The sequence below is a fragment of the Henckelia pumila genome, chromosome 3, assembly GCF_033568475.1.
Source record: "Henckelia pumila isolate YLH828 chromosome 3, ASM3356847v2, whole genome shotgun sequence".
Lineage (NCBI taxonomy): Eukaryota > Viridiplantae > Streptophyta > Magnoliopsida > Lamiales > Gesneriaceae > Henckelia > Henckelia pumila.
In genome coordinates this window covers 36,410,464-36,437,894 of record NC_133122.1, presented here as the reverse complement: position 1 = coordinate 36,437,894, position 27,431 = coordinate 36,410,464, and the positions used below count along the sequence as shown (strand labels likewise).

General features: G+C 35.5%; 2 protein-coding genes and 1 long non-coding RNA gene across 3 annotated transcripts; 2 read left to right on the top strand and 1 right to left on the bottom strand.

Annotated features, from left to right (window-relative positions):
• The first annotated feature begins 1,500 nt into the window (after positions 1–1,500).
• On the top strand, positions 1,501–3,621 carry LOC140888468 (uncharacterized). The gene is made up of 3 exons (XM_073296158.1): positions 1,501–1,558; positions 1,663–3,101; positions 3,202–3,621. The coding sequence occupies exons 1-3, from the start codon at positions 1,501–1,503 to the stop codon at positions 3,619–3,621; spliced, it is 1,917 nt and encodes a 638-aa protein (XP_073152259.1).
• Positions 3,622–23,730: 20,109 nt separating this feature from the next.
• LOC140887682 (protein PNS1-like) lies at positions 23,731–26,003 on the top strand. The gene is made up of 4 exons (XM_073295104.1): positions 23,731–23,846; positions 23,957–24,052; positions 24,234–25,373; positions 25,726–26,003. Exons 2-4 carry the CDS (start codon positions 23,966–23,968, stop codon positions 25,858–25,860), a joined length of 1,362 nt encoding a protein of 453 aa, XP_073151205.1. The 5' UTR covers positions 23,731–23,846; positions 23,957–23,965; the 3' UTR covers positions 25,861–26,003.
• On the bottom strand, positions 24,519–26,105 carry LOC140887683 (uncharacterized). Its single transcript, XR_012151966.1, has 3 exons — positions 25,995–26,105; positions 25,712–25,828; positions 24,519–24,655 (listed from the first exon to the last, which is right to left on the bottom strand). It is a non-coding gene; the product is annotated as an uncharacterized lncRNA (long non-coding RNA).
• Positions 26,106–27,431: the final 1,326 nt, after the last annotated feature.

The window sequence follows — 27,431 nt, the reverse complement described above, 5'->3', positions numbered from 1 at the left end:
GACATATGCAATGCATTGTATACAATCTAAAGCAAACAAATTTTTTGCGAAATCATGAGAAATCATGAGATTTCTAAAATCAGTACAAATTAAATAGAGTAAAAAAAATATATAAACAAAACGTAAAAAATGGAAGGTGAAAGAGTTTTGCAAGAGATAAAATTATATTTCAGTTAGAAAATGGGAGAAAAAAGCGGAGAGGCTTTTATGACCTTTTTGCCCCGAAGTAAATATGTGAATATCAGGGAAAATTCTCGGTTTAGTCCTATGTTTTTTGGGTGTCTCCCGGTTTAGTCCCAAATCAATTTTGTGACTCAATTTAGACCCAAACCTTCACTCTATTTTATCGCGTTAGTATTTCTGTTAATTTTACCAACGGCACAAGCAGAAATCCCTCTTCATGCGTAGAAAAACCCATTCCCAAATCCTAAGCCCTAAATGCCCGCATACGCAGAACTGAGATTGACGAATTTCTGAGCTTCGAAGCTCGCCCCTCACTCCATTCACCATTCTTATGCACGAACCACCATAAATTCCCCAATCCTCATTCGCACAGCCTTGGTTGGAGAATTCCTCAGCTTCGAAGCTCGCCGGTCGCTCGTTTCACCATGCTTCCGTGAGAAGTGTTGAACAGTTTGAGGGTAAGGTTGCACCATCTTTCTACTAAAAAATATGATGCTTGGCAATTTTTTTTGTTCTTTTACCTGAATATTTTTAGCATCGTGCGTGACTTGGTTGGTTAAAAAGTAAGAACGGTAAGTAAGAACAGTACTTTAATTTTTCAAAAATAAAATCTCATGTTTGCCTGAATGGAAGTAAAAAATTAAAAACATGGTTCATTAAAAATATGCATTTTAGATATTTCCAATTCGACGGTGTGCACACTATGTTGTTGTATAGTTACTTTTTAATAAACACAAAAGGAAGAACTATTGTCGAGATATTTTAAAATGTTTGTCATTTTGTTGTTAGAGAATAAATGAACTATTTTCTATCACTTGGTTGTGAGGGAATGAATGGTTTTTTTTCCTTTGGTTTCTAAGTCTCAGATTTTGTATAACAAAAAAAAATTGATCAACCGATTTTGTTATCATCTTTTGATTATAATATGGAAATCTAATGATTTTTAAATTCTCGATTATTATTTTTTAAATAATTATTGTGATTTATTTTCTTTCGTGCAACTTTTACTCACTAAGTGATTGATTGGATATGTAAGAAGTACTTTTTCAACGAAGGGCACTCCAGATTATGGTAATCCGTCAATTTTTTAATTAGCACTACAAAAATTTTATGATGCATTTTCCTGATAATCTAATGTCTGTTTTTTTTTGTTTTCGATTCAGGATTAAATGGAGACTAGATCTCTTTACAATTAAAATACATTACAATGGAAGATTCAAAGATCAAGAAAAATGCAATGAATACATCGGTGGTAGTTTTGAATATTTTGATTCTGTCGATCTTGATAAGCTTGGAATGATTGAATTGTGGGCATTTATGGAGGAGCTTGGATTTGAAGAGAAAAGGTCTTTTAGATTTTGGCACAAAGTCGGAGGTACTATTAATGAAGGTAGATACTTGGAAAATGATTCGGATGTGTTGAATCTAAGAACCATATTCTGATAAACTATGAGGTTGAAATATATGTTCAACACTTAGATGATGGAAATCATGAAGCTGGAGATGAAAATGATGAGTTTGATAACAATGAGTATGATTTTGATGAAAATGATGGGCTACTGGATGCATTTGTTTGCGATGATATAGAACCTAAAGAAAAAATGATTGTGCATGAAGGAGAAAAAACAGAAGATGTGATTTATAATATGCAGGAGGATAGTGAAGAAGATGTTTGTGCAGACAGTGACGGTCTTAATAGTATTCATGATTTTGATGAGGATGAGGATGGTGTAAAAAAGTATCCGTTGTTTGATCCAAAGAAAGATTCTGAAAAACCAGAGTTGAAGCTGGACTTAGTTTTCAGCTCGAAGAAAGAAGCAAAGTTCGCCATTGAAAGTTACTGCATTCGAGAAGGAAGATCTGTCAAGTTTGTGAAAAATGATAATATCCGGCTTTGGGCTAAGTGCAATGATGATAATTGTCATTGGAAGATCCATGTTGAGAAGATGTCTAATGATAATTGTTGGCAAGTAAGAAATTTTGACAGATGTCACAGTAATTGTGTTTGGGATTTGAAAAACAAGTGTGTGAACTCAACTTGGTTGGGAAATACTTTTGCCAAAAAATTCAGCACAAATCCTAAATTGGGACACTTGGAGTTTAGGAAAGAGATTTCTGTCATGTTGCAGTCAGATTTTTCGAGAAAGACTGCCTACATGGCTAAGAGAAAAGCGCTGAAATTGGTGCAAGGATCTGTTGAGGAGCAATTCCGAAAAATAAGAATGTATTGTGTTGAATTGAAAAGATCAGACACTGGGGCTACTGTAGTTTTGAAGTTGACAGAGGATGACGAAGGTCCAAGGTTTAAAAGATTATATGTTTGTTTTTCAGCATGTAAGCAAGGCTATAAGAGTGCTTGTCGGCGTATCATTGGTGTTGATGGATGTTTCTTAAAGGTGGAACATGGTGGACAATTGTTATCATCCGTGGGGCTAGATCCGAATAATAACATATTTCCAATATGTTATGCGATGGTTGAGCGTGAAACAAAAGATAGTTGGACATGGTTTCTTCAACTCTTGGATGAAGACATTGGTGTAGGCAATGATCCGCATACCTGGACATTTATGTCAGATAAGCAAAAATGTTTGATTCCTGCACTTGAATCTTTGTTTCCTGATGCTGAACATAGATTTTGTGTGAGACATTTAGAGAGCAACATGAAACGTGATGGATTCAAGAGTGTAGCAGTTAAGATTGCATTTTGGGCTGCCACAAAGTCGACAAGAATTGAAGAATTTCAAGTGCACATGGCTAAGTTGAAAGACATTGATGCAAAGGCATATGAATGGCTGTCGAAAAAACCTGGAAACCAGTGGTCTAAGGCATATTTCAGCACCACTCCTAAATCAGACATCTTGTTGAACAACATATGTGAAAGTTTTAACAGATTCATATTAGATGCCAGGGAGAAGCCAGTAATTGAGATGCTTGAGAAGATAAGAAATCTTTTGATGGGAAGATTTCAAAAAAAACAGAGACAGAGCTGAGAAATGGAAAGGTCGACTTTGTTTAAAGATCAGAGATGTGTTGGCAAAGGTCTATGTAGAGGCTATTAGGTATTCTCCCATGAAGTCAGATGAAATGCATTACCATGTAACGAGATCAGACGATAGACGTGATCAGCATTCGGTTGACCTATTAAGCCGGTCTTGCAGTTGTAGGAAATATGATTTGACAGGGATTCCTTGCAAGCACACTGTATGCGCTATTTGGTGCAAAAAAAATGATCCAGAGGCATATGCCCATCCTTATTACTTGGTACAAACATACAAAAGGTGTTATGCAGCACGAATCATGCCTGTGAATGGACCAGAATTGTGGCCTCAATGTGACTTGGTTCCCCCACTACCTCCGGTTTACAAAGAGAAAGTTGGAAGACCAGCAAAATTACGAAGAAGGGAATCAGATGAACCCCCCCTTCTGAAAATAGGTTGAGAGGTGTAAAAATATTCACCAAATGCAAACTGTGCGGTGGGTCTGGGCACAACAGAAAGACTTGTAACCGGACTACAAGCGTCCAATAACAAGGTGGTGTACAACAAGAATCTCTGACACAGCAAAGTTGTTCTGTACCAAATGAATCAATAGATACTACTTTGGGTCCAATCAGGAAAAAAAAACTTCAGGTACTTATTTTGTTAGTTTTTACCCATTTATAATCTTTGGTATTTTTTTTTGTATTTTTTTTTGTTCGGAATAAGAATTTATGTTGGTCTTAAATTTATCTGTTTCACGAAGACACAAAAAATTATGCCGTGCTTGCTTTCTGAATTTTTTGTTGGGTATGAGTATTTATTTCTGTATTTTTTTCTTGAGAATGAGAATTTATGTCGGTGTTGAATTTATTTGTTTCAAAAAGGCACAAAAATATTTATGTCGTGCTTGCTTTCTAAATTTTTTTGTTGGGTATGAGTAGTTATTTCTGTATTTTTTGTCGGGAATAAGAATTTATGTCGTTCTTGAATTAATTTGTTTCACAAAGGCTCAAAAAATTATGTCGTGCTTACTTTTTGAATTTTTTTGTTGGGTATTAGTAGTTATTTCTGTATTTTTTGTCGGGAATGAGAATTTATGTTGGTCTTGAATTTATTTGTTTCACAAAGGCTCAAAATATTTTGTCGTGCTTATTTTTTGAATTTTTTCATTGAGTATGAGTATTTATTTCTGAATTTTTTGTTGGGATGATAATTTATATTGATCCAGAATTTATCTGTATAGTTCATCCTTGATTCTTGAAAGACTTGATGTATAAGATTTATAAACAAATTTATGCTGAATGTATTTTTTTTTTACATGTGAAAAGAGCACAGAAAATCGGAGTTAATATTGAAAGGAGTTCATGCTCAATATTTTTGATAAATGTATCTTATTTAAAATATTGATTTGACATTATAAATACTAGAACAATATATTCTCTGATGGCATGGTTGACGTGTTTTTCAATAAGTTTTTTGTATTGTTGTAGGCTAACCAATCAGCGAACATCCATACACCTATTTTTATGAAAGGTGGCGTTAGCTTCACAACAGTCTCACGACTGCAAGCTTACACAAGTGCTCGAGATAGAGTTGGACAGTCATCGTCTTCACCAGCAAAATTTTTTGACTTGACTATGTGCTTCTTCTCATGTCTCGTATACACCAGGTTTATGTCCAACAAAAACAACATAGATTTTCCCTACAATACACAGAAAAATCAAAATCAATATTCATTATATTATTCAAAAAGTATGATAACAATACCATAAAAATTGAAACTCAAAAGTTCACCCCAATTTTAGCCGGAAAAATTGACGTGCAAGATAAATTGGTTCAGAACACTCATAATTCATTTTAGTTTAGAAACTGCATGATATATGTACAGCAAAATGAATGAAGACCTCACTCACATTAAACAGCCCAAGAAGGAATATTTCAAAGAAAAAAAAAACAATAACAGTGCCTGCTCAAAAGGGCATGTGACTTGTAGAACAATATCATGTCAAATAGTCATGATCATGTGTTTATTGTAAAAAAAAAATGAAAATAGATCAGTTTACTCCCTCTAACTGACATTAACCATGAAACACTTTTTATATGAAGAGCAGATACACGATCATCCAAACCAAAATCTTAAAAGAAACCTACTTCTTAATCAAATAAGCATCAAAGCCACACACAATGGCATAAGCTGCCGATAAATAGATCCATGAGTTTTTATTTTTACAAATCAAGCTTTCTATCACAAGTGGAAATACATAAAACAAAAATCACACATTTCACTACCATATTGCAGAACCGATCCAAGATATTCGCTGAAGTGTCTCTAAAATCGTCTAGATTAGAATGATTTAAGCATATACAATCTTGAATGTGATAACAGTAACATTATGTCAAGCATATATTGTGCAGATTCGAGACCATGGTTACCTTGACCTGCGGAGAAATGGGTGACGGGTTGTTCTTGATTTTTAAGAATCCAAGTCACGCACGACGCAAAAAAATTTCAGGTAAGAGAACAAAAAAATTTTCCGAGCATCAGATTTTTTAGTAGAAAGATGGTGCAACCTTACCCTCAAAATGTTCATCACTTCTCACGGAAGCATGGTGAATCGGGCGACCGGCGAGCTTCGAAGCCGGGGAATTCTCCAACCAGGGCTGTGCGAAGGAGGATTGGGGAATTTTTTGAGGTTCGTGCAAAGGAATGGCGAATGGAGCGAGGGGCGAGCTTCGAAGCTCAGAAATTCGTCATCTGAGTTCTGCGTATGCGGGCAATTAGGGCTTAGGATTTGGGAATGGGTTTTTCTAGGCGTGAAGAAGGGATTTCTGCTTGCGCCGTTAATCAAATTAACAGAAATACTAACGCGGTAAAATAGAGTGAAGGTTTGGGACTAAATTGAGTCACAAAATTGATTTGGGACTAAACCGGGAGACACCCAAAAAACATGGGACTAAACCGAGAATTTTCCCTGAATATCGTGATGGTGTTTGGCAGAGGTGACCCTAAGGTAGGACGGGGTGGGCGACCGCCTAGGGTTCCACCTTGATACCGAGCCCCAATTATTTTTATAAAATTAATATTTATATTAATTAATATATATTTAATTTTAGTTGATAGGAATGACATAACAAAATAATGAAATTGATAATAGTTTTTTATAGCAAAATATTTGCTCCAGATGGGTTAGATTACCATGAACTCTCATAGCCCCTAAATTTTTTTTGAACTTACATTTTCTTTTCTTATGTGTTAGACAATTTAATCTAAGCATGAAAATTTCTTGCAAAGCTCCATTGCTTCCTAAGTAGACATATCCTCAAGTTTTTCTTACTTATTATATAATTAGACTATGTTCATTACTCTGATTTCAATTTGTGAAATTGAGTAATTTTATTTTTAAAAAATTTCTCATGTTCATTGCTAATTATTAATTATCTTTTGCATTATTATTTTATTATTTCATATTATACTAATTTATTAGCTCTCATGTATTTCTTTGTTCATGTATACATGTTTACTTTTATTCGTTTTTGAGTTTATTATTCAGTACTATTTTACAACGTTATGGATTTAGCTATTCTCGCACAATTAACCATCATAAAATGTTAAAAAGTGATGATTTTGCTTCAAAAAAAAAATACGAGAATAGTATTCAAGTTAATGAAAAAACCTATATTTTTATTCTCCCAGTGCTTAATTTATCTCAAGACCGCTCCTGGTGTTTGGGATATTTATGCAAACTCAATTGATATAATAAGATTGGACCAAATAAGTTAGTAAGAGGTTATCTTGTTTTAAATATATAATAATATAAATACACACACCAGTAATATACGCATGTGAAAATTCGTGTGAATAAATCATTAATGTTATATCTAAAAATAAAATTTATATTTTTTTTTAAATGGAAAGACAGTAGTTATAAATTATAATCAGTAAATAATATTAATTAATTAAAATATAAAAAATAGTTCATTTAGAATCCAAAACTTACGACTTTATGTCAAACATCAATCGATGTTTCGAATTCAAATAAAAAGCCCCGCCAAATTTGGGACTTGGTGTCCCGGATTGCAATAGTTTGGTAAAGTTTTAGAGAATGATCTATTTTTATAATTTTATATTAATCTATATCTATCTATATCTATATCTATATCTATACCTATATAAAAGAGTGAATAAAAGGTCAAAGTTTTATCATTGTAAAATAACAACGTTGTCCTTTATTTACACTATAAGTAAAATCATATAAAAATATATAGGGTTATAAAAGTAAAAACAACACTTTAGTTATAGGACATAAACGTAAATCAATATTATATTATATGTAAAATAGATTATTATTATAATGTCAAAATTGACAAAGTGTGTGCAAATTAGATAAGGATTCAATTTTCAAAAAGATTAAAAATACTTAAATACTTTTTTTTTTATTTTCTTGTATATAAAGTGATCAATATTTATAAGTAAAATCGATTATCATGATAAGATCAAAATTAAAAAAATATGTGCATATTATATAAAAATTCAGCTTTCAAAAAAATTGAAATATCAAAAGACTTTATTTTTTATTTTCTTGTAGATAAAGTGAATATATTTTTTACACAAATATTTTTAAAAAAACTTCACAAAAATCTAAATTAAATACTATTCAGTTTCTTAAAATATTGAAACACCACATTCTTGATTTTTATTTGTTTGTAAACTGAATAAACATATTTTTTTAAAAAAATCTTATATATTTTAATCCGTGTAAGGACTTATTGAAGTAAAAAATTATATCACGAGTTCATATTTAAATATATACAAATATTAGATTTGGAAAAGTTATTAATATATATATATATATGTTAATTAAATAATATAAAGATGTTGAAATAAATCAATTCAAATATATTAAAGTTTTAATATAAAATAATAAATAAAAAAATACATCAACACACACATATCATATATATAAAAGTTGAAATTAAAAATTTAATTAATTTTTCTTCACATAAAAGCTAAAACCATTTAAAAAAATTATGAGATGGTCATGCAATTAAAAATATCATATTTCTAAAATTTTATAAAGTATTATTTATAAAATCACTTGAAATACCAAAATATTTTTAAGTACTTGAAATACTTATTAGTTGCAATGTTAAAGATTATATTGATTATTATGATAAGGTCAAAATTGACAAAGTGTGTGCAAATTAGATAAGGATTCCATTTCCAAAAAGATTAAAATACTTAAATACTTTGTTTTTTTATTTTCTTGTAGATAAAGTAATCAATATTTATATAATATGTAAAATCGATTATTATGATAAGGTCAAAATTGAAAAAGTATGTTCATATTATATAAAAATTCAGTTTTCCAAAAAATTGAAATATCAAAACACTTTGTTTTTTATTTTCTTGTAGATAAAGTGAATATATTTTTTCCACAAATATTTTTAAAAAAATTCACAAAATCTTAATTAAATACTATTCAGTTTCTTAAAATATTGAAACACTAATTCTTGTCCTTGATTTGTATTTGTTTGTATACTGAATAAACATTTTTTTAAAATTTTTTTATATATTTTAATTCGTGTAAGGACCTATTGAGATAAAGAATTATATCATGAGTTCATATTTAAATATATACAAATATATATATATATATATATATATATATATATATATATATATTTGTGTGTGTGTGTGTGTGTTTTAATTAAATAATATACAGATGTTAAAATAAATAAATTCAAATATAGTCAAGTTTTAATATAAAATAATAAATAAAAAAATATATTAATACACACATATCACATATATAAAAGTGAAATTAAAATTTTAACTAATTTTCCTTCACATAAAAGCTAAAACCATTTTAAAAAAATTATGAGATGATCTTACAATTAAAACTATTAGATTTCTAATATTTTCTAAAGTATTATTTATAAAGTCCCGTGAAATACCAAAATATTTTTTTAAGTATTTGAACTACTTATTAGTTGCAATGTTAAAGATTATATTGATTCCATGCATAACTAAACATGTAATAGTTTTTTCTTTCAAATAATATATATATTACCAGAACGACAACAGTTCAATAAAGTGATGATAATGGACCTGGTCTAAACTTAGTATTTTATTAAATCCGTCCCGGAGAAACGAGTTGTACTCGCTCAAACGTGTTGACAAACAAGTCCAAGTGGGTCTTCGCGTTTGGCCAGACCCACCATATAAATAGTTGTTAATAAAGATGATAAGAATATTGATTTTTTCATAGAGAAAAAATAATGCATGATAAATGAAAAAAATCGTGAAATAGATAAAAATTCATTATATAGAGGAAAATATTTATTAATAATTTAAATTAAGGTTTAGAATGCATTATATATGTTATTATTTTTATTACATAAATTAATATTTATAAAACAAGTAATTAACACATAAATTAGAACATTACAAAATAAATATTTTATTTAATTTGATTAACATATCTCACTTATTAACAAATACATAATAAATCATATATATTGATTCAGAGCAACATACATAAGAAAGAAAATAAAACAAATGCTTGATACAAAAAGTGTCATACTTGCTCAATATTAATCAACCAAATAATTGAAATTCGAGTTAATTATTGCATAAGAATCAATATCAATATTGTTCCAAAATAAAACTATATTAAAATTTAAACATTATATCTATAGGCTAACATGAGTTATTGATAATGTATTATTTTAAACTGTTATAATGATGACTGTAAATTGAAACTGTAAAATTTTAGTAAAGTGACAAGCGATCGGCCACACAATTGATATCAAAGATAAGGTCATGTGTTCGAATCTCATTGATTACAAGAAGTGCAATGAAGATTGTTGAGTGCAATAATTGTCCTTGCTGTGTAAAACAATCAACCCATGACTCTTGATTTTTGTACGGTTTAAAAATTTTGAGTTGCAGTATTACCGTCAGTTATAACTTTTGGTAAAGCAGCAAACTCTCGGTCCTCTATATTATTAAAAATTATTAATAAAATCTTCTTTATTTATAGGACAACATCACTTAAAAATAATGCTAAATTTTAAAGGCACTAAATTAAAAAATATATACATTTATTCTCAAAATGGATAATGTTGAATCCGATATTTTGGTGATAACAAACAACAACTCATTGTATAGGAATGTGCTGCCAACCATTGTATTTCAGGAACCTACTACAACTTCTACCGAAAGCTTGTCAACCGCCTTTGCTCTCGACCGGCTGAAGTCACAAGCCTATCAACTGACTATCAAAACCAGCAGAGGATAAAATCTATCTACCGAAAGCTTGTCAACCGCCTTTGCTCTCGACCGGCTGAAGTCACAAGCCTATCAACCGGCTATCAAAACCAGCAGAGGATAAATCTATCTACCGGAAGCTTGTCAACCGCCTTTATCTCTCGACCGGTTGAAGTCACAAGCTTATCGACTGGTTATTCAAACCAGCAGAGGACAAATATCTCTACCGGTAGAATGCCAACTGCCTATCTAGATATCTCGAGACAAGTACCTGTGACAAGATGTTCTTTGCAGGATCTTTTATTAAAAGCAGAACCGGCGTTTCAGAAGATTTGTTGACTCCTGCAAATCAAGACAACAGGTTGTACCAAAATGGCAAAAACACAGAATGACTGCAGATAAAGCATTCGACCGTTTATTCCAGTTTTGGATCCTGGAAGTTGTCTGCAGTGTACGATCCTCATGCAGAATCATCAATGCATTTATGAGCATTAAATGTGCATTCAATGCAGCATCAGAACGTTCAAAATAAAGACGTTGATGATTGACCTATATAAAGGGAAGATTGCTCAAACAACAATATGCAGTGAGATAAGACAACGAAGAGAGACAAGCAACTCAGAAAAATTTCAATCACTTGACTAATATCAGAAGTCCTCATCTGATATACTTGAGCACACTTACAAGATCATTCATCTGCTGCTCAAATAAACCCTCGCCTACAGTTCACATATCTGATCGTCAAGGATCATCCTAGGGTTTTCAAGCCTCTCGACCGCTCTGCAGTCTGAGAAGCTCAACTCAACTATACTCAGTGTTGAAGAGACTTGAAGCTGCTCTGAAAGCTTCCACCAGTCTGATAAGAACTGAGAATCTTATCTGTGTAAATCTAGGAGTTTCGGATTAGGCATTGGATAAGTCCTAAGTCTGAAGTGGGTGTATTACAAGACGTTGTAATAACCAAAGTCTTCTAGTGAATTCCTTCCTAAGTGGAAGAAGGGGAGACGTAGAAGGATTAAGCCTTCGAACTTCCATAAAATCGTGCTTTAGCATTTACTGCAACTTATCTCACATCCTGCTCATACATTGCATTATAAACTTTGCATCACTAAAACCTTTGAACTATTTCCGCACTATTTAAGTTGTTCAAAACATTTTAGAAGTTGAGAAAACTGATTAAGTGAACTAAACCTCACTTGATCTTTCTAAAGAAGTAGAAGAAAAGTTTCAGAGTGTATTCACCCCCCCTCTACCCTCTGAACCGATCCCAACAAGTGGTATCAGAGCGGGTTCCTTTCTCAACTGCTGATCTGAAGTTTTCAAATCATGACTTCTTTCAACAGAATTCCTATGTTTTCTAAAGAAGAGTATGATGATTGGAAAATTCGCATGCAGGCACATCTTGCAGCACAGGATGATGACATGCTATATGTCATAACAGACGGTCCTATCAAAATTATGAAGGTCAACCCAGCTCTAGCCGATGGTGCAGGACAAATGATTGAGAAACCAAGAGCTGAGTGGACCACTGAGGACAAAAAGAAGGCCAATCTTGACAATGTGGCCCGGGACATCCTATACAAAACACTGGACAAGAATATGTTCAGCAAAATCAAGTCATGTTCCACAGCAAAGGAGATTTGGGAGAAGCTCACTCAGCTGTGTGAAGGGAATGACCAGACAAAGGAAAACAAGCTCACTCTGGCCATTCAAAAATATGACAACGCCAAAATGAAGCCAGGGGAAACCATGGCTGAATTTGATGAACGGTTCAGTAGTATCATCTGTGATCTTACTGCTTTAGGTAAAACTTATACTAACCGTGAAATTGCTGTGAAGGTTATGAGAGCTCTGCCCAAAGAATGGGAGATCAAGACAGTGGCCATGAGAGAGTCAAAAGATTTGAGCAAGGTTGAACTGCATGATCTCTTTGCTGATCTCAAAGCCTACGAGTTCGAGCTCAACATGAGAACAGAAGATGAACCATCCACATCTCAACCAACCAAGGCCTTAACCTCAACCGTGATACGTCCACCGGTCGAGGAACCTCCAAAGAGATCAGCTGAGCAAATCAGCAATGAAGCCATGACACTCTTTGTCAAGAAATTTGGTAAATTTATGCGTAAAAACAATTCTAAATTTAAAAATTATCATAAATCGGACCATACAAACGATGGTCCTACTTGTTTTAACTGTGGAAAGCCAGGCCATTTCATTGCAGACTGCACCAAGCCTAAGAACAATGATCAGAAGCAATTCTCCGAAAGAAGAAGGGGTAAGGAGGATAAAAGGACGTTTAGAAAAGGAAAAGACCAAAGGGTTCTAGTAGCAGATGAAAGCAAAAGCAAGTGGGCTGAGTCTGACTCTGACAACTCCAATACCGGAAGCTCTTCAGATGACAGCGATGATGAAAAAGTGGAATGCCTTATGGCCGACATCGAAGAAGAAGCTGAGGAGGTATTTGACTTTGGCTCACCTGAATTTACTCACAGTGATTTAGTTACTGCTTTACACGAAATGGCTAATGAATACAAAGCATTATCCAAGGAGTTCGAGGAAGTAAAGGCAGAAAGAGCTAACCTAAAAGATAAGTCAAGCAAATCAAGCTGCATGCAGCAAAAAGAGCTTGATGGTCTTAAGGTCAAGCTAAGTCTGCTGGCTACTGAGAACGACACCTTGAAAAGAGTATTCCAAGCTACCTTGATTGAAAATAAAAAACTACTTGAAACCATTAAGGCTTGGAATAAATCTTCGGTAACCATTGACAAGATTCAAGAAATCCAAAGACCGGTGCATGATAAAACCGGTCTAGGGTTTGGAACAAATGAACAGTCTATGGAATCCTGTATTCAGTCAAGCCTGGACAAAGGCAATCTTAACAAAATAAGATTTGTCAGGTCCAGCACGATATATGAACACGATAAGTGCAGCTTTGACAAAAATCAGAAAGTATCGAACGAACGAAGCTCTAAGCATAGAGGGCTGGGATATGTGGATCCCCAGACCTCTAATCAAAGAGGAACTTGGATCAAACCAAAACCTAATGAAAGAAGAAAGGGAAACCAATCTAATTTCAAAAGGCCATGGAATGAGTCTAACTACTCTAAGAAAATATGGTCAAAGGAGAAGCCTTACCAGTACTTTAATTGCAGGCCAGTTCAAAAGAGGTACATGCTAACTGATGAAAATAAAAAAGGCAAGCAGCACACAGCAACCTCACAAGCACACACATTTACTGCCTATCGACCGCACAGATTTCTGGACACACACACGGGCAAACCTGTAAGGGTGTTCCAGGTGTGGGTCCCGAAAGGGCTAATCCGACCTGGACCCTACTAGATATGGGTACCAAAAGTTCTTCACTCTTTGCAGGTACTAAAAGTCCAAACGGGCGAGAAAACCACTTCTATCAAGGACACTACCTGGTATTTAGATAGCGGTTGCTCACGACACATGACAGGGAATCCAGAACTTCTAACAGAAGTGGTGTTGTGCAAAGGACCAAAGATCAGCTTTGGAGACAACTCCAAAGGTAAAACCGTGGGTAAGGGTAAGATCATCCATGGTAACTTCATTATTAAAGATGTGTTACTTGTTGACAAACTATGCTATAATTTGATAAGTATTAGTCAACTATGTGACAATGATCATTCGGTCGAGTTTCACAAACACACGTGCCTCATAAAAAATGACAAAGGTGAGACTCTTATGACCGGTGTACGAGACCTAAACACCTACAAGGTAAACTGGTCTTGCTCACATATTTCTTCACCCACTTGTCTTACTGCTCATCATGATAAACATTGGTTGTGGCATAAGCGGTTAAATCATCTAAATTTTAAGTCCATTTTTAACTTGAGGAAGCATGATTTGGTTTCTGGTCTGCCCGAAGGAGATTTTGTAAAAGACAAAGTTTGTCCTGCTTGTCAACTAGGAAAGCAGGTGAGAGCAACTTTTAAAAATAAAGGGTGTATGTCCTCTTCCAAATGTTTAGACTTACTTCACATGGACCTATTTGGTCCTATACCAGTAAGAAGCATAGGGGGAATGAGATATGCTCTTGTTGTTATAGATGACTTTTCTCGATTTACTTGGGTCATCTTTCTCTCTTCAAAAGATCAAACTGCACCTCACCTGATTAAGCTTTTTAAACGCTTGCAAAATGAACAATCTACTGTAATAGATAGAATCAGGAGTGATAGAGGGACTGAATTTTTAAACATCACTCTTATGACTTATCTAGATGATCAGGGAATCAAGCATGAGTTGTCAGCTGCTAGATCCCCACAGCAAAATGGGGTGGCTGAAAGAAGGAACCGTACTTTAAAAGAAGCAGCCAGAACTATGATTGCTGATTCAAATGTTTCTCAAAGACTTTGGGCAGAAGCAGTTAACACAGCTTGCTATACTCAAAACAGATCTATGATTAATAAACGATTTAACAAAACTCCATATGAGATCTGGAATGGCACAAAACCTGACATTTCTTATTTCAAAATTTTTGGGTGCAAATGCTTTATCCACAACAATGGCAAAAACCATTTGACAGCCTTCGATGCCAAAGCAGACGAAGGAACTTTTATTGGTTACTCAGCCGTTAGCAGAGCTTATCGAGTGTTCAATCAAAGATCACTAACGGTCGAGGAAACCATTCATGTTGTTTTTGATGAATCTACTCTATGTACAGAACAAACTCAAGGGAGCATAAATGATCTGAGTCACAGACTGGAAAACACAAATCTACAGGAAGAGAGTGACAGTGATCTATATCCTCCAAAGAAGGATGATCCAGTTCCCTCCACCGGGTGTGATCAAACAAGGCCAGAAGTGGATCCACCGGTTGATAACAATCCTCCAGCCAATGATGATCCAGTAAACGAGGACGTTCATCAACCAATTGATGACAACCCTTTAGGGAATTATTTTAGGTGGAACAAAGATCATCCACCTGGGTTGGTCATAGGTGACCCTTCTGCTCCTCGAAAAACACGTGGTCAAATGATTAATGAATTCTTGCATGCCGCTTTCATATCTCAGGTAGAGCCCAAGAAAATAGATGAAGCTCTATCAGATGCCAGCTGGATTGAAGCTATGCAAGAAGAGTTGAATCAATTCACCCGCAACAATGTTTGGCATCTAGTTCCTCGACCGAAAAATCAAAATGTGATTGGAACTAGATGGGTGTTTCGTAACAAGCTCGATGAACATGGCACTGTTGTGCGTAACAAAGCTCGACTTGTTGCTCAAGGATTCAGACAAGAAGAAGGCATAGACTTTGAGGAATCTTTCGCGCCAGTTGCAAGACTAGAAGCAATCCGCATCTTTCTTGCTTATGCAGCCTTCAAGAATTTTAAAGTTTATCAAATGGATGTGAAGTCTGCATTCCTCAATGGTCTACTTCAAGAAGAGGTGTACGTTGAACAACCACCAGGTTTTGTCAATCCTACTCATCCTCAATATATCTATAAACTTGACAAAGCTCTCTATGGATTAAAACAAGCACCGCGTGCTTGGTATGACACTTTGCTAAAATTTTTACTGGAACATGATTTCCAAATTGGAACGGTCGATAAGACCCTGTTTAAATTTGTAAAAGGTGATCATGTGTTACTAGTACAAATTTATGTTGATGACATTATATTTGGGTCAACTAACCCCAAGTTGTGCTCAAAGTTCTCTAAACTGATGAAGGAGAAGTTTGAAATGAGCATGATGGGCGAGCTAAACTTCTTTCTTGGACTTCAAGTAAAGCAACTTGAAACTGGAATATTCATCAATCAGTCCAAGTATGCCAAGGAATTGGTAAAGAAGTTTGGAATGGAACAATGCTCAACTGTATCTACCCCCATGAGTACATCAATTAAGCTTGATAAAGATGAAGGGGGAATTCCGGTTGAGGTAACCATGTATCGAGGCCTTATTGGTTCACTGCTCTATTTGACTGCCAGTCGACCGGATATCATGTATTCAGTTTGTTTATGTGCTAGATTTCAAGCCGCACCTAAGCAATCTCATTTCATTGCTACCAAACGAATACTTAAATATATTAAAGGAACTACTAATGTGGGTCTTTGGTATCCCAAAGATTCAAATCTTAATCTTATTGGCTATTCAGATGCAGATTATGCAGGTTGTAGAATTGATCGCAAAAGTACAAGTGGCACATGTCAATTCCTTGGAGATAGACTAATTTCGTGGTCAAGTAAGAAGCAGACATCAATTGCTACCTCGACCGCCGAAGCAGAATACCTTGCTGGCAGCTGTTGTGCTCAAATACTCTGGATTCAACAGCAGCTTAATGATTATGGGATTCGGTCGAGTGAAGCTCCAATCTACTGTGACAATACAAGTGCCATAGCCATCACTCACAATCCAGTGATGCACTCTCGAACAAAGCACATTGATGTCAGGCATCACTTTATCCGAGATCATGTCTTAAAGAAGGAAATTAGGCTGGAATACATCTCTACCGATCAGCAAGCAGCAGACATATTCACCAAGCCTCTACCGGACGCTAAGTTTTCATATTTTCGAAATATTCTTGGCTTAGTAGATTTAAGTTAGTATGCATGTGTTTAGGGGGAATGATTGTCAATATGACATTAATAGATTAGCTGTTACGTTGCCATTAATATTGGCATATCATCCGCCTTTAACTAGTCTCTGACAGACTTCGTACTAGCAGCTTGGTGCTTTGAACCAAATGACATTAATTGGGCGCCGTGATTATGCTCTTCAAAACTTTTTGAATTTCAAAAATACTTTTCATGACATCACCCTATGGCCCATAGGTTCCTATATATACTTCTTTACACTCGTATATCAATCTTTCACCTTTGCTAAAAAAAACTTTCATATTGTATTAAACGCTCCATCGAATTACTCTCAAGCTTTTGCTTACTCTTTGCTCGAGTTCTTATCTATAGATATCATGTCGATCCAGAAGACTTGCCTCGCCATCAACTTTGATTCCGTTGTTCAGGCAAACAACGCAGGAATAACTGAGGTCTTCACCATGCTTGAAGCCTCTGGACTGAAGAAATTTCTGGAATGCAGCGCCATCTGCGATTTGCCTGTTTTGAAGGAGTTCTTCGCAACCGCTCAAATCGAGCATGGGACTATCAAATGCTTGATCAAGACAGAGGTCTACTCCTTCAATCAGAAGTTCTTCGCTAGCACATTTGATCTGCCCTCCAGGGGTTTGACAAAATGCACGGATCTTCCAGATGGTAACTGCTCTTATTGGTTGAAGGAGTTCTCAACTACTGATGCTCCGATCAAACTGCCGGCCCAGAAGACATCTCTCAAAGCTCCATTCAGGCTACTGACTAATATCGTGGCCAAGAATCTTCTGGCCAAGGCTGGATCTTACGACAAGGGGGAAAGGGCAATCCGAGGGATTTGCTTTGCAAATCTGCCACATCTTGGGCGTCCTTGGAGTGGACTTTTCCAAGACTGAGCCTCTGCATCCCACCAAATGGCTCAACAAGTCTACGATTCTCAAATTCCTGAACAAGAAAGAGACTGCTGTCGACACCTTGCCCTCAACCGCAAAGGCTATTGCTATCCCTCAACCGCTTTCAACGGTTTCGGTCGTGGCCAAACCAGTCCATACCAAAAAGTCTGCCAAGCGTCAACTAATCATCGAATCTGACTCTGAAGATGAATCACGTGAGAATGTTCCACTGATTCAAGCTTTCAGCAAGTCATCCCCTTCGGTCTCCAAAGCAGCTGTGTCATCCACGCCTGCAGGCGAGAAGAAGAGGCAGCACAAGAAGCTAAAGTCTCTTTCTGGACTTGCTCCTACCCTGCCAACGGTCGAGACTACTACCGTTGTTGCTTCTACTGCTCCTCGTCCTACAAAAAGTGTGATAATCCGGGAAGGTGCCTCATCAGCTCCTGAGGTCACTCTAGCTGATCCCAAAGACAAAGGGAAAGGTGTGATGATCTACACACCCAAGGCTCAACCAGCAGCTACGATAGAACTCAATATGATCATCTCTCACGTGCTCCGTACTGTCAAGCGTCATCTACAACGTTTTGACAGATGGCATCACTCCCGCACTCACTTGACACTCGCTCAAATATTTCCTAAATGGAAATCTCTAAACGTCATTGAGCAGAAGATGCTTCTATTTGCTGATACTGAAGACATCGTGGAGGCTCTGGGAAGACGACATCTCATAGACTTGAAGCTTCGAGGAAGCCTGCTATCACTGCTAATTAATGAGCGTGTCAAGAATTTCAAATCCAAGAGTCCTACCGCTGCCGATGACTTTGTGATTTTGACTGGACTACAGGATAGTCTACGTCAAATCACTCAACTACTTCAGCACTTCCAAGCTCTCAACAATGTCAAAACACCAGCTTCAGCAGCCTGTTTGCAAGCTTATGTGCTGGAAGCACAAGTGATGATGAAAACCTTTCTCACCCAAGATCAGGGTGAAGAAGACGTCTATGCTCTCCCTTCTTCAGATGGGATTTTGACCGATCTCATCACTGCTGACCTCTTTCAATCATATGCTCTAAGATCGAGTGTAGCAGCATCTTCATCGGTCGACCCCTCCTCAACCGCAGTCCAAGCAGTTACTCCACCGGAAGCAGTTGTGATTGCTCGCTCCTCTCCCGTGACGACCGCTCACACTTCTCCCGGTCATTCACAAGATGTTTTAGAAGTGGTTGCACAAGAGATACCTGTCACCTCTGTGACAGAGGCTCCTTGCAGTAGTGAAGCAACAGTGCCCCCAACGGAGATATCAAGCACTATTGTATCACCTGCATCTCCAGAACAGCAAGTGACTGATGCTGATCCAGCACTTCAACCGTCTCCATCTACTGAAAAGTTTATGGAAGATCTCATTATGGATGAACCAAGTGCTGATCCTGGTACTCCACCAACCATATTGGCTGCAGTCGAAACTATTACATCTCCAACTGTACCATTATTGGAAGGTCCATCGGGTAGCTCTCCAGCAAGTTCACCCGCACCACATCATCGTGAGTCTAGCCCGGTTTCACCAAGAAATGACTCAGAAGGGCAAATGATTCAGACTGATGATTCTTTAATTGAAGCCATGGCCGCAGCTCTAGATCATACCTTGATAAATCGGCTTCATGAGCTCATGCAAACGGTTAGGTCCTTCTCTCAAGACATAACAAACTCATCCTTATCGGTCGATAATTCACGCCAGACGATGATTCGGCATTTCGAGACCGTGTCTCGAGACCTTGCTCGTCTGTCCACAGAGATCACTAATCATCATCGCACTCAAATCAACACGCTCTCTACCGTCTCCGAACAAGTTATCCGATCCGAAAATCGCCTTCATAAGCAGTTGAATGATCGGATGGACACTATGCAAGCCACTCTACTTGCTCAAATCGATGCAAAAATAGACACTATGCAAGCCTGCCTTGGCACTCAACTCACTGAGGTCATCCTTCGGCTCAACCAAGGTGATGCCAAAAAGGGGGAAGAAGAGCAACGTAGAGCAGCAGAGGCAAGAAGACGTGAAGAAGAGTCCAGAAGAAAAGAAGAAGCCGACAGAAGAAGAAGAGAAGGCGATAGGTCAGGAGGAGCCAGTTGGTTCAAAAGATGAACAACTTATCTCTTCTTTACTTATCGCAGCCTTTTTTTTTTCTGTAGGTGTAATAAAAATGCTTATTGTACTTAATGAAATTCATTCTCTCAATGAAGTTCATTTTTATGCTTTCATATTGTTCTTGGAGCACTTAAGTTTTGTCATCACCAAAAAGGGGGAAATTGTTGAATCCGATATTTTGGTGATAACAAACAACAACTCATTGTATAGGAATGTGCTGCCAACCATTGTATTTCAGGAACCTACTACAACTTCTACCGAAAGCTTGTCAACCGCCTTTGCTCTCGACCGGCTGAAGTCACAAGCCTATCAACTGACTATCAAAACCAGCAGAGGATAAAATCTATCTACCGAAAGCTTGTCAACCGCCTTTGCTCTCGACCGGCTGAAGTCACAAGCCTATCAACCGGCTATCAAAACCAGCAGAGGATAAATCTATCTACCGGAAGCTTGTCAACCGCCTTTATCTCTCGACCGGTTGAAGTCACAAGCTTATCGACTGGTTATTCAAACCAGCAGAGGACAAATATCTCTACCGGTAGAATGCCAACTGCCTATCTAGATATCTCGAGACAAGTACCTGTGACAAGATGTTCTTTGCAGGATCTTTTATTAAAAGCAGAACCGGCGTTTCAGAAGATTTGTTGACTCCTGCAAATCAAGACAACAGGTTGTACCAAAATGGCAAAAAACAGAATGACTGCAGATAAAGCATTCGACCGTTTATTCCAGTTTTGGATCCTGGAAGTTGTCTGCAGTGTACGATCCTCATGCAGAATCATCAATGCATTTATGAGCATTAAATGTGCATTCAATGCAGCATCAGAACGTTCAAAATAAAGACGTTGATGATTGACCTATATAAAGGGAAGATTGCTCAAACAACAATATGCAGTGAGATAAGACAACGAAGAGAGACAAGCAACTCAGAAAAATTTCAATCACTTGACTAATATCAGAAGTCCTCATCTGATATACTTGAGCACACTTACAAGATCATTCATCTGCTGCTCAAATAAACCCTCGCCTACAGTTCACATATCTGATCGTCAAGGATCATCCTAGGGTTTTCAAGCCTCTCGACCGCTCTGCAGTCTGAGAAGCTCAACTCAACTATACTCAGTGTTGAAGAGACTTGAAGCTGCTCTGAAAGCTTCCACCAGTCTGATAAGAACTGAGAATCTTATCTGTGTAAATCTAGGAGTTTCGGATTAGGCATTGGATAAGTCCTAAGTCTGAAGTGGGTGTATTACAAGACGTTGTAATAACCAAAGTCTTCTAGTGAATTCCTTCCTAAGTGGAAGAAGGGGAGACGTAGAAGGATTAAGCCTTCGAACTTCCATAAAATCGTGCTTTAGCATTTACTGCAACTTATCTCACATCCTGCTCATACATTGCATTATAAACTTTGCATCACTAAAACCTTTGAACTATTTCCGCACTATTTAAGTTGTTCAAAACATTTTAGAAGTTGAGAAAACTGATTAAGTGAACTAAACCTCACTTGATCTTTCTAAAGAAGTAGAAGAAAAGTTTCAGAGTGTATTCACCCCCCCTCTACCCTCTGAACCGATCCCAACAGATAAGATAGTTGAAATACAAGATGAAATGTTATCATTTTTAATCAAAAATATTCAAAATTCGAGTAAAAATTTTGCAAAAAAATAAAATAAAATTCAATAGTGGATTTCGAACAACTTAACATTAAATTAAAAATAGAAAAACGTCCAATAACACATTGATTATTAACGATACTTACTTACTTAGAAGATAATAACACAAGAATGGAGGTTGGAAACAATGAAATTATTTATACTCTTGCAAAGAATTTTTTAGCATAATCCAACAAAAGAATCAAAGAATAAAAATATAAAAATAAAAATAATTGATAGAGAAAATATCACAAAAATTATTATCGAAGATGATGAGAAAATTAATTTTTTTATAAATGGACTGTAAACAAAAAATCGTGAAAGAAGGGTAAAATTGTTATGTAAACAAGAAAAAACTTTGTAATTTAATTTAAAATTTAGAATTCATTATTTGTATTATTATTATATTCTCAAAACCAGTAGTTGTAAAATAATTTTTTCAAAACTATATATTATTGATATATTTGTTCTTAAGTTTTATTTATTAAATATGTCACGACATCAAACTATATATTTTCTTTTTTAAAAAAAAAATATTTTCCTTAATGTCTAATTTATACAAAATTATAGTATTTGTTACAACTATTATTTGCAACAACGACTATAAATTCAATTAGACTGGTAACATATAAAATCTTTCAACAAAGATTCTTCGCACTCATTTTATAATGCATGTTATAAATATCATATTACATTGAATTTAATATTTACTAAATATCATGAAAATTATTAACTAACTGCATATTTATCTCTTCTCATCTCAACTCATTTATTTAACAACGTTTATCGATAATAAAAAGCATTCCTACATGCAAAGCACGCTAATTTTACTAGTTTTATAAAAAAAAAGCCCTCATATAAAACCATATATTCGTATAGACTCTGAGCCAAAAATTGGGAAATTTGGAATAATTCAAATTCACTAGCGACAATGCGCACACGGTATGTGTCACAAATATTTTATTTTTAAAATTATTTTTTTTAAATGAATTTTTATGCTATTTTATATTGAAATTAGATCCAAATATAATAAAAAATTTTAATATTGCCATTATTGAGATAATTTTTTTTAATTTGAAAATTCACTAACAGATTTAGTGATTGACCGATCAAAATTATATCCTACATGTGTAAAAATATTGAGGTTGTGAGGAAAAAATATGTGAATTAACGTAATTGGATGAATTTTTAAAAAAAATAAATAAATGTGGATAATTGGTACAAGAAAGTTGAAGACTATTATTGGAATAGAAAAAGGCTTCATCAAATTGAAGTTTTTATTATGCTCTCTCGCTTTATATATAGTAATAGATTAGTCGCGTTCAACCGTTCATCTATTAACCCTGAGGTGAAAATCACTCGCTCTCAAATTATATTTTTTAAAGAATTTTTTTTGAAAAAAATCTATAATATTTAGAGTTCGTAAACAGAGAAGTTTTAAGTTGCTTAACAATTTCCGTCCACTTCATCTCCGACCACAATAATCCGGTATAGTTGTTTTTTTTTTTTTCTCATCACTAAAACATGATACCAAATTTTAATGGTTGAAAACGAATTGGACATCATTGATTGAGAAGTTAAAATTTTTATTTGTAAACATTACATAAATCTAAGAATACTTATCCAGTCAAAGTTTATCATATTGATTATTGAACATTTCATCCAAGTGGCGTTCCACTTACTCCATCATAACTTAAATCAATTTTGCAATATTATTTAAAGCAGTTTTAAAATTCCCTCGAGTCCAAGAAGAAGACTGTGCATTAGGTTAACCGTGAAACTGGTAAACCAAAAGCATTTATAACAAACACAATCCCCTTAAGCAAAAACCTTAGCTTTTTTTTTTATTCCCTTTACACAAAAATACAAATCCCAAACGCAATTCTCGCGGAATCTGATGAATATCCAACTGTTTCACGAGACTCATAAGATGGAGGGAGGGAGCCTTCTTCATTTATGTCACCATTGTTGTCTCCTAATCCACATAGTCTATTTCAAATTTGAGACGAGATCTCGAGTTCGAATAAAATAGAAAAATAATATTTAAAAAATGGAGGACATATAATGGAGCAGGAGTCCGTCAATAGTGTGTTAAGTACATTAACAAGGGGTGCAGCTGTAAACATGCATAAAAAAATGTCTTGAAGAAGAATAAAAACGGGTTAGAGTCTTAACTTGAAACGAGTTGAAAATCTATTTCGATGCTCAGTTGAATCGTGGATGCTAAGCAATTTAGTTAAATATATTTATATTTATATACTGTTTTTTTAGTGCCAATACATGGACAGGAAGTCACAGATGAGAGATGTAAATGACACAGCAACCAGAATTTATGATCCACGCCACAGTTTTTCATCAAGAAACAAGGTCCTATTCTCTCTCCACGGGACGGCGCATGAAATTTTAATCCACAGGCCAGTTTAGGACGTGGAATTTGAAATTTTTTCACCCCCTGCCCGCGTACTTTATGCAGATTTGCTTTGGTTTCTTGACTTACTCTTATCTCCTCAGTCAATCTATGAACTAATTACTTTGAATGCAAATACAGGAAATCAAAGGTGCCGAGTCCGAGATGACAAGGAACGGAAACATTTTCAGCAACTTGTTTCTGTACATTTTCTACATCCACCTTCTCTTAATCACTGTCCTGGTGTTCTTTCTCACCCTTCGTGGTGTCCTGTCGACAATCCATACCCATCATTTCCATCTGAAGAAATGGTACGCACCCGTACTCTCATCAACAACTTGTGGTGGGATCGTAGGATTTGCATGGCAGGCATTCACAAGCATCAATCCTTCGAGGGCTGTTAAGACCACATTTTGGCTAAGCCCCCTTCTTACGTGTGCATTCGGGATTTTGCTTGTCCTTATAGGGACTCCAGGGAGTTTAGCAGCATCTGTAATTGCTATAGTTTCTTCCTTGTTTCAATCTCTATATGCATGTTGGGTGACTCCACGATTTGATCGAACCTACAGGATTGTAACGGTTAGTATAGCGCATCGTCCTCAAAAAGTAAAAACTACAGTACTACTATCAATCATCACTAGTACTATTTATTCAAGTTTCTTGATGTCTGCCATTGGGGGAGCTACTGCTACCGGAACAAAGGTCGATATTATATCCATATTCATAATCCTTGGAAGCTTGACATGGACAATGCAGATTATCAAGAACACGATGCAAGTCATGGTATCACATGTCAAATACATGCAATTTGCATGTGGAATAGAAGTTGATTTTAAAACAATAGTGAAAAACACAACTAAATTTTCAATGGGGAGTATTTGCTTGGGCTCCATTCTCGTACCACTTCTTCTTGTTATCAGAAGCATAGCTCGAGCAATAAGCATGGTTTCCGGAGATGTGGATGAGTTCATGTTCTCCTGTGCGGATTGTTGTAAGGGATTTGCATCAAGCGTTGTAGCTTATGGGAACAGATGGGGATTTGTGCAGGTAGGTGTGTACAACAAAGGGATCGTCCAAGCTTCAATGGATACGTGGGATATGTTTAGAAGACATGGAATGGAAAAGTTGATTGACTCTGACCTCACAAGTTCGTTCTGTTTCCTGAGTGGCGTGGCAGTAGGATCTATATGTGGACTAGTGGGAGGTACCTGGGCACTAGTGATCCACAAGAAGTATGCAACAGAGGTGTCTGTATACACCTTCTTGACTGGATATTTTACGGTAAAGATTTGAGTCTTGAATCTTTCTGCCAGAAAGCAGCATTTTCACAATCAAGAACTGTTATAACCCTTGTTGCATGGCCATAGAAAACACAACATGGCTATGCATATATATAAGAAATTAGTAAAAGATTTAATTTTTTTTAATTTTTTCACCTTTAACTTTCAAACTTTATAAAACGGTGTCCCACCATGTCCAAGGTTTTTTGTTCTGTTAATCTTGGAACATGGAATGTGGCATGACATGTATTCGAGCTATGTTCATTTGTTGATATTTCTGAAACACCACTGGTCCATTTTTTGAGTGTCTATGCATAATAGCTGCTAACGAGTTGTTACCTTACGAATTGCAGAGTAGGGTGGCAATGGCATGGATACAAGCTAGCATTGCTGCTTATTATGTAGCTTATGCAGAAAATCCTCAAAGCCAACAATTTGACTCTACAATGACAGATACTATCCGGGAGATACAAAGATCGCAAGTATAGAAGTCAGAGCTTGCAAGATATCATCCATATAATTCATATTCTAAAGAAAGATAGGCATTCTTGATATTTTTTACATTTGTACATTCATAACTTCAAACAACCGAGCATCATGTACTCAAAGAACAATTCCTTACATGTTCTGTTTTTCGTTAACCTCGTAGCATGCCGTACTATGTGCATTGACTGGTATACCCTTTCCCCTGATGATATTCTCAATAACAAAAAACTTCCACTAATATGAAAATTTGCATTTACTAAAATAAGATAATCTCAAACTGAAAAGGCTGTGAAAGAGACCAGAAGTTCAGCAGTAAAATGGCTAGTTTCTGTTATAACGTGCTTCAAACTTGTTTCATTTTTATTAATTTTCACAGTAAAGTTTTTGGGCTATTTTTACGGCATCACTCGAGATTGTTTTAATCCCATTTTGCATTATTAGCAATGAATTTTCATAGATTTTGTCACATACAAGAGATTTTTCGTCAAATATCATCCATCATAATTAATAAAATTGCAAGTATTCTCCATCCTGAGAGTTTTATCTCATGGTATTATTGAACAAATAGAACCTATCAGGATTCGATTATGGATCTCAAGATACTAGACATGTTTCTCGAAGGAATGACAACCAAAACAATTCAACACCTCAGTGAAATTCAGTTTGTGATGTAGCTGTGTGAAATGGCGAATCTGTCTCAAGTAAGGGTGATTTTCGCGGCGACTTTGTTTTCATGTAACGTTAGTTTCACAGAAGCACGAATACCAATTCCATGTATTTAGCATGAGATCTAAAACCAAAATTTTCTCAGAAAGAACCAAAATGATGGAGCATCATACAAAACAGACTAATCCATCCATAGGTGGTAATCATAAAAGAATCACACACTAAAAGACACAGCAATATCAAAAATATCTTAGCATTCATCTAATTCCCCCATTAACAATAAGAAATCAGAAATTCGGACCGAAAAGCCACAGGATTCGTTCCATTGAAACAGAGCCACAAATTCTATATTTTTATGAATTTCCAATAGCTTTATCATCTATAGCTGGTCAAAACAATAAACGAGAGATATATGCTCAGCAAATTGAAGTAAAAAATCATGCAAAATTCTTTCCATATTGATTGCTACAATTATGCACAATATCTAACTTCAAACACGAACGGAGCAGAAACAAAACCAAGAAAATGCTGACCCGAGTGAAGAAGAAGCACGGGAGAAAACCACCAGTTCTTGAGATTTTCGTAAGATATCCTGGAAAAAGACCTCAAATGTCCATCTACGCAGCAGATAATTGGATGGGGATATCTGGGCCTTGAAAAATTGAAGAATGTGCCATAATATCATCACAGAACCATCCAATTTCCGAGCAGATAGGGCTAAATTCAGAGCAAATTGTGAAAATTGCGACCTAAAATTTCGTTTTTTGTTCCCATTCAAATCTCTGATCACTTTATTTTTTTTTTTTGAAATTTTTTTTTTAAAAAAAAAACAGCTCTGAATTCACTGTTTTGTTTCCATGAAATCATGAGGATGAAGATCGGTCTAACCGACTCGGCTGAGGTTGTA

Excerpts from the sequence above, each read along its gene's own strand:
- LOC140888468 (XM_073296158.1), top strand. The coding sequence starts at position 1,501 with ATGGAGGAGCTTGGATTTGAAGAGAAAAGGTCTTTTAGATTTTGGCAC. Across the intron at positions 1,559-1,662 it reads ATTTTGGCACAAAGTCGGAG|ATGATGGAAATCATGAAGCT; the intron begins GTACTATTAATG and ends TTCAACACTTAG. Across the intron at positions 3,102-3,201 it reads TAGATGCCAGGGAGAAGCCA|ATCAGAGATGTGTTGGCAAA; the intron begins GTAATTGAGATG and ends CTTTGTTTAAAG.
- LOC140887682 (XM_073295104.1), top strand. The coding sequence starts at position 23,966 with ATGGACAGGAAGTCACAGATGAGAGATGTAAATGACACAGCAACCAGA. Across the intron at positions 24,053-24,233 it reads GTTTTTCATCAAGAAACAAG|GAAATCAAAGGTGCCGAGTC; the intron begins GTCCTATTCTCT and ends ATGCAAATACAG. Across the intron at positions 25,374-25,725 it reads TCTTGACTGGATATTTTACG|AGTAGGGTGGCAATGGCATG; the intron begins GTAAAGATTTGA and ends TACGAATTGCAG.